We start from the raw sequence: 11,405 nt of genomic DNA, 5'->3' as shown, positions 1-11,405 counted from the left end.
GAGCCCGAACGTGTTCTCCTGCAGTAATCAGGTTTCATACGATAAATGTGAACACAGGTGGTGTAATAAGACACAGAAATGCCCCGTTTTAAAGTATTATTACACGTTTTAAACAAGGTAAAGAAAATAAGAAATCTGTTCATCTGTAAATCAATAAAAAAAATGTGTTTCTCTTTTTTAATGTAATATTTTTATGCGCACAGTTGTAAATAGCTAGGTTTGGGCACCCATGGTCAAATTACATGTGTTGTTGCTTTTCTTAGTGGGAATAAGTTCACATCCTAAACAGCAGAATTGAATAGTTGCTTAATTTAACATACTAACAACAACAACAACAACAACAAAAAAAAAACGTGTGCAATAGTAAATACATAGTATTTCATTTGTTCCCAAAGGCAAGATTGTCTCTAAATGTATCTACGTTTGTTCTTGTAGACGATTTATTAATTTATTAATTAGGCCCAAACTTATAATACAACATACTAAATGCATAACATCAATTAAGTATGTTTTTGTGTTTGTTTTTAATTATTATATAATCCTTTTTATTGTGTCATGTTAAATATGTATATGTTTTATTTCCATTGTGTTTTTTATTTTATTATTTCTAAGTTTATTGTCTTATTTTATTGTTTCAATAACTGGAGAGCAATTATGGCATTTTGCTACTAGATGTTCTGTTCATGACTGTGTAATGTGGCAAACTGTGATTTGATGTCTGGCCTCATAAGCCTTTTTTTAATAAAAGGAAAAAGAAATATAATTGTTATTTTTTATTTGATAAATAAATGTAAGTTCAGTTTTATGTAAGCAGGGGAATCAGTGAGTTTAGCTCCAGCAGAGAGTGGAGTGGAAATGTGATGACTGAGGAATATCCTAATGAAAGCCCACTGGATCTCAGGGACCCAGGATCTCAGTGTCCCAGGGTCTCAGTGTCCCAGGATCTCAGTGTCCCAGGGTCTCATTGACCCAGGATCTCATTGACCCAGGGTCTCAGTGTCCCAGGGTCTCATTGACCCAGGATCTCATTGACCCAGGATCTCAGTGTCCCAGGGTCTCAGTGTCCCAGGGTCTCATTGACCCAGGATCTCAGTGTCCCAGGGTCTCATTGACCCAGGATCTCAGTGTCCCAGGATCTCAGTGTCCCAGGGTCTCAGTGTCCCAGGATCTCAGTGTCCCAGTGTCTCATTGACCCAGGATCTCAGTGTCCCAGGGTCTCAGTGTCCCAGGGTCTCATTGACCCAGGATCTCAGTGTCCCAGGGTCTCAGTGTCCCAGGATCTCAGTGACCCAGGATCTCAGTGTCCCAGGGTCTCATTGACCCAGGATCTCAGTGTCCCAGGACCTCAGTGTCCCAGAATCTCAGTGTCCCAGGGTCTCATTGACCCAGGGTCTCATTGACCCAGGATCTCAGTGTCCCAGGATCTCTTTGACCCAGGATCTCTTTGACCCAGGGTCTCATTGACCCAGGGTCTCAGTGCTTCAGCATCTCAGTGCTTCAGCATCTCGGCGATGTTCTCCGAACACCAGGGGGCGCTCAATCCCCCGCCGCAGCTGCAGTGTCACACGCCAGGGTGTAAACAGGAAGACCGGACGGTGAGTGTGAACTATCAGTCGTTCGTTTTCCTTGTTTATGGTTGTTTTCTTTGTTATTGCAGTGATTACCTGTAAAACAGCGGTTTAACAGTATGAACGGTTCCTGCTTTAGCGGCTGTGGGGCGTAGCAGCCCCGTTACACTGTGTTTTCCTGAAGCTTGACCACAACAACCTGCTATTTCACACGTCCAGGCCACTGCCCAGCTGTTCATTACATTCCCTCACATCGCCACTGTTATCATCCAGAGTGATTGATTTATTATTCTGACATAATTAGATTAGATTAGGTTCAACTTTGTCATTGAGAAAATACTAGACGTGCAATGTAGAGAATATACCCTGTGTCCAAATATTTGTGGACACCCCTTCTACTAAATGCATTCAGCTACTTGAGGGTTTTTTATAAGGTGCAGGTATGAAGTAGTAATAAATAATTACTAAATAAAATAAATAAGTAATAAATGCAGTAGTTGTGAGCAGATTAGGTGGAATATAGATGTGATACAGAGTAAAGATAAACAGCATTGCAGTGTGTGCAGTAAATAAGATATTTTATGCAGAAATAATTCCATTATAAAACAAGCAATTTAAATGAACTATTTCACACATGAGATGTTACATGACAGCAAAACAGTGGAAAGAATTGCATTTTTGAAGTAGAGTAGAAATCTTTAAGTCTACATTTCAAAGGGAAGCCTGTCAATTAAAGCACCGTGTGCATTGTAGTAGGAAGAAAAAGTTACATGAACCTTAATCAACCTAAAAGCAGCAAAATTGTTGCTAATTACTGCTAACAATGTTGTTAATTGGCGTCAATAGCAGACTGATTTAATGATAATGATAGAATGGGTAGAATAAACAAGAAGAATATGTCAAATAATAATAATAATAATAATACATATACAATTTTAGAATAAACAAGAAGAATATGTCAAATAATAATTATAATAATAATAATAATACATATACAATTTTAGAATAAACAAGAAGAATATGTCAAATAATAATAATAATAATAATACATATACAATTTTAGAATAAACAAGAAGAATATGTCAAATAATAATAATAATAATAATAATAATACATATACAATTTTAGAATAAACAAGAAGAATATGTCAAATAATAATAATAATAATAATACATATACAATTTTAGAATAAACAAGAAGAATATGTCAAATAATATATATATTGCTTCTCATCAAATTACAGTAAAGTAATAGAATAGAAGTATTGCATGGATTACAATTAGAAGTATTAGTATAGTAGAATTAGAAGAGTTTTTAATTGACATAAAAAATGTTTGGATTTTATGAGATGTAGAGAGAGAAATTTCAGGTATACAGGTATTTTCATATACAGTGAGTCCAAGAAGTATTTGATCCCTTGCTGATTTTCTTTGTTTGCCCACTAATAAAGACACTATCCTTCTGCACTTTTAATGGTAGATATATTCTAACATGGAGAGACAGAATATCAAGACAAAAATCCAGAATATAATTTTAAAGAATATATTTTAATTAATTTGTATTTCAATGAGGAAAATAAGTATTTGATCCCTCTTGCCAAACACACTCAATACTTAGTGGCAAAGCCTTTGTTTGCAAGCACAGCGGTGAGACGTTTGTTGTAGTTAACCACAAGTTTAGCACACACACCAGGGGGAATTTTGGCCCACTCTTCTTTGCAGATCCTCTCTAAATCATGAAGGTTGGTGGGCTGTCGCTTGGCAACTCTGACCTTCAGCTCCCTCCATAGATTTTCGATCGGATTGAGGTCTGGCGACTGGCTGGGCCACTCCATGACCTTAATGTGATTTTTCTTGAGCCAATCCTTTGTTGCCTTTGCTGTATGTTTAGGGTCGTTATCATGTTGGAAGACCCAACCACGGCCCATTTTCAGATCCCTGGCAGAGGGGAGGAGGTTGTCCCTCAGGATTGTGCGGTACATGGCTCCATCCATCTTCCCAGTGATGCGGTGAAGTAGCCCTGTACCCTTGGCAGAGAAACACCCCCAAAACATTATGCTTCCACCTCCATGCTTGACGGTGGGCACAGTGTTCTTGGGGTCATAGGCAGCATTTTTCTTCCTCCACACATGGCGGGTGGAGTTGAGGCCAAAAAGTTCAATTTTGGTCTCGTCTGACCACAAAACCTTCTCCCAATAACTTGGTTCATCTTTCAAATGATCATTGGCATACTTGAGGCGCGCCTCCACATGTGCTCTCTTCAGCAGGGGTACCTTTCGGGCACTGCAGGATGTGAATCCATTGTTGCGCAAAGTGTTGCCAATTGTTTCCTTGCAAACTGTGGTCCCAGCTGCCTTCAGGTCATTTGCTAACTCCTGCCGAGTGGTTGCAGGACGATTTCTGACTGTTCTCAGCATCATTGCCACCCCACGAGGCGAAATCTTCTTTGGAGCACCGGGCCGAGGTCTGTTGATTGTCATGTTATACTCTTTAAACTTTCTGATAATTGCACCAATAGTTGTTACTTTCACATCCAACATCTTACTAATCTTTTTGTAGCCCATTCCAGCTTTGTGAAGGTCAACAATTCTGACTCTGAGGTCCTGTGACAGCTCTTTGGTTTTACCCATGTTGGAGACTTGAAATCTGTGTGATCTGTCTGATTCTGTGGACAGGTGTTTTTCACACAAGTGATTAGTGAGAACAGGTGGCTTCAGGTCAGGTAACAAGTTGATTGGGAGTGTCTAACTGGTCTGTAAAAGCCAGAACTGCTAATGAATACTAAGGGATCAAATACTTATTTCACTCCATGAAATACAAATCAATTAATATATATTCCTTAGATTTATTTTCTGGATTTTCTTTTTAATATTCTGTCTCTCCATGTAAGAATACATCTACCATTAAAAGTATAGAATGATCATGTCTTTATTAGTGGGCCAACGAAGAAAATCAGCAAGGGATCAAATACTTCTTGGACTCACTGTACATGCCTTCTGATGTTTTTGCATGCATATTACCTTGCTGAAACTGGTAGTTGTCTTTTACACTGTGTCAGTTTTTTAGTGGTCCAAATTGGCTATTTTTACACTAACATCCACTGAAAATTATGATGTGTTTTTTCAGTTTTTTGTGAAGTTGATGTTTTGGAGAAACAAGGTTTTTGCGAATCCAGTAAAGTGATTAAATTGCGTTGTACTGATATTTCAGTGCTTTTTTTTTCAGTAAATATTTCATCAAATATCCGATTGAAGTATCAGTTAAATCTAAACATGTCTAATGCCACTAATTTGTTACGTTTTCTTTTGTTTAATATATATATATATATATATATATATATATATATATATAAAATATTTGTTCATTCATTTTTCTCCCCCCCCCCTTTCCCCCTAATTTGGTTCTGCCAGTTTACCCACCCGTTTGTAGCTCCCAACACTAGGATAGTAAGGACTTAACACATGTCTTGTGTATGTCTCAATACATGTGAGGCCAGCTGCCACCGCCCCATATTCACCACACCAGTTAACAAACACCTGTGCCACCCAACATCGCTTAAGAGTGATCTGGAGAGCGCGGCATCTATCCCCCTGGAGAGAGCACGGACAAATTGAGCTCTCTTTGAAACCAGCTTCTGATTGCAGAGTGGCCTGGCTTGGGATTTGAACTCACAACCTCCTGGGCCACAGTGGTAGCGCATTAGACCACTGATGCCAGTATGATTCCTATATGCTCATGCATGTATAATTTAAGCCAACTCACTCTCCTGAAGTGGTGCTCTGTACCTCTTATCAAACTGGACAGTATTGACCTCTGGCCCAACCTCTGAAGCTCCATAGAACCACTGGTGGTTCCGGATTGGTGTTCCTTCCTCCTATAGCAGAATAAGTCAGTTTGCATTGTTTTACATGTGGTTTATGAATTTGTATCTCTAGTATATTATAAAGGGCACAAAGGTTAAAGGAATGATAATCAAACATACACAATTTTTGGTTTTAAAAATTGGTGTCTCAAACCCCTTTCCCCAACCATGTCTTATGAGAATAGGTTGAGGTAGGTAGAGTGTTTTTGCTTTGTTTTTAATCCCTAATGCATCATCCCGTTTATCACTGATGAGACCCCATGCCACTTGTTTTTCTTTTTTTCTCCGGACGTTCTGTGACTCACCCCTCTCTCTCCCTCTGTGTTAGTGTAAATGAGGTGCTAGTGTGAAGGTGACCATGGGAAAAAGCTGTAAGGTGGTGGTGTGTGGCCTGGCATCTGTGGGAAAGACCGCCATACTCGAACAGTTACTGTACGCCAATCATGTTGCTGGTGAGCAATGTTTATTTTTATTAGCAACTAAATATAGTCTATAATTATAGTTAACAACAGTGTGTTAATGATATTGCCGTGTTAATACTCCTGGTACTATATAAAGTTTAGGCAACCACTGCCAATTTTACTTTCTGTCTACATTTCAAACTGTCTTTCTTGAATAGTGTTTGTTTTGAATAGGTTCTGAATATGAACGGGTTCCACAGGCAGTTCTGTGTTATTTGAACATCGATTGTGTTTCTGCTGGAAGGTTCTGAGCCCATGGAGACGCTGGAGGACATTTACATTGGCTCAGTGGAGACGGACCGCGGCACACGTGAGCAGGTGCGTTTCTATGACACGAGAGGTCTGCGTGATGGCATGGAGTTCCCACGCCACTACTTCACCTTCGCAGACGGCTTCGTGCTGGTCTACAGCATCGACAGCAAGGACTCCTTCAAACGCATGGAAGCACTGAAAAAAGAGATCGACCGCTGCCGTGACAAAAAAGAGGTATGATTTTTTTTTTTTTTATTGGAACTGGAATTAGACTGATGTGTGTCTAATTGTGTGTGTCATGGCAGCATTTGGCTTTCATTGAATTTATTGAATTGCTGGCTGAATTGTTTTTCTGGGGCAGGTTTTAATATATGTTTTTTTTCTGAAATCAACACAAGGTCCAATGTTTGAATGTTTGGTCTTTTAGCACCTTGAACAGACACTTTTGGTAGCCATCAACATGTTCCTGGCAGAATTCTGGTTGGATATTTCACCACTTGTCTTGGCAAAATGGGTAGAGTTCACTTAAAAAACTACCACCACTATGAATAACAGTGGACCATTATCACACCTCCCTTCTTATCAATGCAGAAGTATAAATAGTAGGCTCATGCTGTAATCAAAAGCTGAGGCAACCAATAACACACAGCAGAATTTCCACTCCACCCAGTTTGAAAATTCTCAACTCCAGCAGAAAAACTCCACCCATCATGTGTCAGTTTTAACGAGTCAACCAATAAAATTGTAGTTTTTAAAACTGGAGAGGCAGGACTGAACTGTTGGTTGGGATTAAAAATGCAAAACTGGAAGATCAGCGCTAATTAATGCAGCATTTATTCGAACAGTTTCAGCTAGGTTTGGTTAAAACCCCTGAGAAACAGAGCTCTCAGCGTTTTTCTCCTCCAGAATGAAGCTCAGTAAGTGCTGGTCTTTTGTCTGTTCAGTCTGAGATGTAATGTGGGGTAAACATTAAAAATGAAACATTAAAACATTAAAAACTCGTCACAGGCAGATTCCTAGTGGATCCGACTATTATACCGTCTGCTGCAGACGTGCAGTGTCACACAAATGCTTTGAACTGTTGCGCGTCGCGCTTTGGCCAAAACAAACTAGCCTCTCGTCCATGCTGGAGGGACCTCCCGACATGTTACCTGCTCTGTGATAAAGGTCTGTTGGTACGGTGTTCTCGGGGTCGGATGGCTCACTTTTACTCTCTCACTCTTTCTGTACTCCCTCCCTTCTTCTCTCCAGGTGACTATCGTAGTGCTGGGGAATAAGCTGGACTTGGCGGAGCACAGGAAAGTGGACAGCGATGCTGCGCAGCAGTGGGCGCGTCAGGAGAAAGTCCGGCTGTGGGAGGTTTCGGTGACCGACAGACGGACGCTCATCGAGCCTTTCGTCCACCTGGCCAGCAAAATGACTCAGCCACAGAGCAAGTCCACGTTCCCTCTCAGCCGCAACAAGAACAAGGGCAGCGGCTCGCTAGATAGCTAGAGACTGAATGAGGGACAGAAGATAGAGAAGGATAGAAAGGGAGAAAGAAGGGGAGGAAATCCTTTTCACGGGTGTCATGCAGTAATGAGAGAACTCAAGGAGGGAGGGAGGCGAGGAATGGAGAGAGATAAGCAGTCTACTCTTAAATTTTTTTTTTTTTTTACTAAGGGATAAAGGCATAACAGCTTAATGAAGGAATGTAGGTCTTGTTTTATACAGTAATTGTGGGTTCACTATTGTCTCACAGCTTTATTAGGGCTATATAGAAACCTTGGCAAAGAGTATAGAAATGAAAACATGAAGTACAGAAGCTAAAAAGGCTTTGAAATGAAAGCCTTCTTGTTTCGTTGTGGTTTGATGTGTTAAAAGGAACTGACTGAACCTCGACACAATGCGGGCGGCTTATATGTGTGACTGATCACTATCAGCGATATACCACTAATAGATAACTGGCAAATGCACTGCTGTTCAAAAGGATTGGAATCATTGTTTTCAGTAGATATAACAGCAGATACCTGCTTTCAAGAATTACTCTTGAAATAATTACAAATGCACTACACGTCCAAATGTTTGTGGACACCCCTTCTAATAAATGCATTCAGCAACTTTAAGTTGCACCCATCGCTGACACGCTAACACAGTTTATCTAGTTCCTGTAGAGAAGTATTGCTGGTAGAATAAGCCCAATGCCAGGTGTGGGCTAGAAGGATATAAAGCCCCCCAGCATTGAGCTGTGGAGCAGTGGAACTGTGTTCTCTGTAATTGACGGTGCTCCATCCAATACTTTTGGCATGAGTTGGGGGTGAGGTGAGGTAGGGTGGGGTGTTCATCTAACATCTTAACCTTGACCTTGATTAAATCCCCCCCGGCAATGCTCCAAAATCATTTCCTAGATGGTAGAGACAGTTACTTCAACAAAAGCAGGATAAAGTCTTTTTTTTAATACCCCTGATCAGCAGGTGTCCCAATACTTTTGTGCATTTTGTGTAATTAAATTACCTACATTATTTATCCTAATTTCTTGTGGTCAACAAGTGTATCAGTATATAAAATGAATGAATTAGTAAAACATCTGAAAGTAGTACAGTTTAGTATATTGCATTGTATATATTGTTATTGATTACATTTTTGAAAAATAAACAAATTATATTTGGCCACGACAAGACCACCATATTCACCATTTGTGTTGGACACAGATCGAATTTGGCCTTCGCCTTTAACGCATCTGTGATCAAATAATACTCAGTAATAGTGAGGACACATGCCCAGAGCAATGGGCACCTGTGAAGTATTTATTATTATTTAATTATTATTATTATTATTATTATTATATACAAATTATATTTATATATTAGTGCTAAAGTTATGAACGTAAAAAGTGATTCCAAACTTTTTGAACAGTGTATCTATGCATCATCTCTGCTATCAAAACCTGTTACTACTTCTTTTTTTTTTTTTAAGAATCCTGAGGTGCGTCTCCTCCTTCATCCACTTTGTGCAATGTACCAGTTCCACTGGCCGCAAAACAACCCCTGAGCATGATACTACCGCCACCACACTTAACAGTTGGTTCAGTGTTCTTGGGGTTGTGCTTCTGGCATTAGTTTTGTTATGATTTTGCCTACAGCTGTTGCAAAATAGAGACATTCTGAAGAGGCCTTTAGTCATATCAAGACCTTGTAACTCCTATACCTATTTATGTTTTACACCATTAAAAACAGTGGGTCTTTATTTTACTTGAACATTTTTTGATAACTGGAGCAACCGAAACAACCCAAACAAGTCCTGTTACATTTTTTATGACAGAATGTGAGTATAGTTAGGTGGATACTGATCGACCTGTCTGTTGGTCTGCTGTATTTCATACAGAGGAAAGTTTCTGATGCCCAGGTTCTCTAGACTAATGGATTTAAAAGCCTTACATCGATTGTTGACTTTATTTTTTTCTGTGTTAAATTCATGTTTAGTTCATGTTTAGTTCATGTTAAATTCATGTTAAGTTCATGTTAAGACTGTCTTTATTTTTTTATGAGGAGTAATTATTCATTATTCGTAAATAAACATTCTAATGGAGAATACACATAAGTATACACTGATCAGCCATAACATTAGTACCACTTGCCTAATATTGAGTAGGTCCCCCTCGTGCTGCCACAATAGACATGGCGTCATGTGGTATCTGGCACAAACACAATAGCAGCAGATCCTTTTGGTCAGTGATATTATTAGCAGCCAGTCAGTGGTGCTAATGTTATGGCTGATTGGTGTGTGTATATATATATATATATATATATATATATATATATATATATATATATATATATTCACCAATGACTCTATGAAAGGGAATCTCTGAGTTACTGAAACACAAATCATACAGTTGGTCACTTTATGGCACACGTTAATGTAGATGTATGCCTTTAGCTTTACAGTTGGTCTCACTACTTGGCCAAAATTGTCACCGCGGACCAGACGTTCTTTGTTACAGAATTTTTTACATCAGCTTTACTAGTGCCTGTTTTGTAATTGGCCCTTCAGAACACGCACTGCCCATCTCTGCAATCTCACCTGACAGTGCGACTTCAGCAGCCAGACAACACAATCTGATTAACTAAGACTTCACTTAGCTAAAAAAGACAGTGTGTGACAATGGAAATGGAGCTTACTTACTTACTTACCCTCTGAGCTGCTTACGTCTGTGTTTGACACCAGCACACATCCGCAAAATGAGCATTCATATCCTGTAATATATCGCGCTATAACTGAGCTTATGACGTTGTGTGAAATGAACAGGTTGAGGTAGTCCCACTTCAGTATTCTGTCCTGTTTATGCAGTGTCCCGGTTCTGCTGGCAGCAAAGCAGCCCATGTGCATGAAGCTACCACCAGCATGCTTAACAGTTGGTGCAGTAATCTTGGGGTTAAGCATATGACAGTGTTTGATGTGAACAGTCTCTGCAAGTTTAAGTGTTTTTACCCACAAATGTTCGCAAAAGAGCGAAACCCTGACAAGGCCTTTCTGCTTGGCTTCATATTCCATGTCTTTCCTGCCATTTCTGTAAATAATAAACCTAGAGTGACATATTTCTCTTGTGCTGTTTGAATATTTGCTGTTCACGCGTTGTTCATCTGCTCATGAAGGGTTGTGCCATTCACTGATCAACAGAATGTCTGTTAAAGTGGCTGAGGACCTCTTTTAAATGCTGAGGATTTGAGGGAAATTAAGGATTTCCTGACACAGACCTGACTTTTAGGCACAGTCCACATATTTTCGATAAGGTTGAGGTCAGGACATTGGGAAGGCTATTCCAAAAACGTTGATGTGTTAGTTTAGTGTCCTGTTGGAAAACCCAATTTTGCCCACCTTCCAGCACAATCCATCTAATGCTGAAGAATTTGAGGTCGTCCTCCTTTTTTATTATTCAGTCGCAACGAGATGTCATATAATTCCTACATATATGACTAAAGTGAACCCCAGAGGGATTTATAACGTTCCCAAAATATTTGTCAAATGGTTGGGATCTACATATTAAGCAGCAAGTGGACAGTCCTTGAAGTTCTTGAAGGTGATAAATGTGTTAAAAGCATCAGAATCTGAGTCACTCTGACAAGAACCAAACTGTGATGTCTAGACGACTGGGTCAGAACACCTCCAAAACTTGAGGCAGATCTTATGGGCTTTTTTGGTATCCTACCAAAAGTGCTCCAAGAAATGACAGCCGACAGAGGCTCATTTGGCGAGATCCATGGAAACCCCATGACCCCCCCTT

At 39.7% G+C, this 11,405-nt stretch overlaps 1 protein-coding gene across 1 annotated transcript; it reads left to right on the top strand.

The window, feature by feature from the left end:
- The first annotated feature begins 1,528 nt into the window (after positions 1 to 1,528).
- Positions 1,529 to 10,719, top strand: nkiras2 (NFKB inhibitor interacting Ras-like 2). The gene is made up of 4 exons (XM_072694046.1): positions 1,529 to 1,595; positions 5,758 to 5,881; positions 6,135 to 6,376; positions 7,394 to 10,719. Exons 2-4 carry the CDS (start codon positions 5,788 to 5,790, stop codon positions 7,634 to 7,636), a joined length of 579 nt encoding a protein of 192 aa, XP_072550147.1. The 5' UTR covers positions 1,529 to 1,595; positions 5,758 to 5,787; the 3' UTR covers positions 7,637 to 10,719.
- The last annotated feature ends 686 nt before the right edge of the window (positions 10,720 to 11,405 follow it).

Source organism: Salminus brasiliensis, chromosome 12 (assembly GCF_030463535.1).
Source record: "Salminus brasiliensis chromosome 12, fSalBra1.hap2, whole genome shotgun sequence".
NCBI classification, from domain to species: domain Eukaryota; kingdom Metazoa; phylum Chordata; class Actinopteri; order Characiformes; family Bryconidae; genus Salminus; species Salminus brasiliensis.
Note: the sequence above shows the minus strand (reverse complement) of the source record. Positions and strands in the feature narration are given on the sequence as shown.

Excerpts from the sequence above, each read along its gene's own strand:
- nkiras2 (XM_072694046.1), top strand. The coding sequence starts at position 5,788 with ATGGGAAAAAGCTGTAAGGTGGTGGTGTGTGGCCTGGCATCTGTGGGA. Across the intron at positions 5,882-6,134 it reads GTACGCCAATCATGTTGCTG|GTTCTGAGCCCATGGAGACG; the intron begins GTGAGCAATGTT and ends TTCTGCTGGAAG. Across the intron at positions 6,377-7,393 it reads GCTGCCGTGACAAAAAAGAG|GTGACTATCGTAGTGCTGGG; the intron begins GTATGATTTTTT and ends TCTTCTCTCCAG.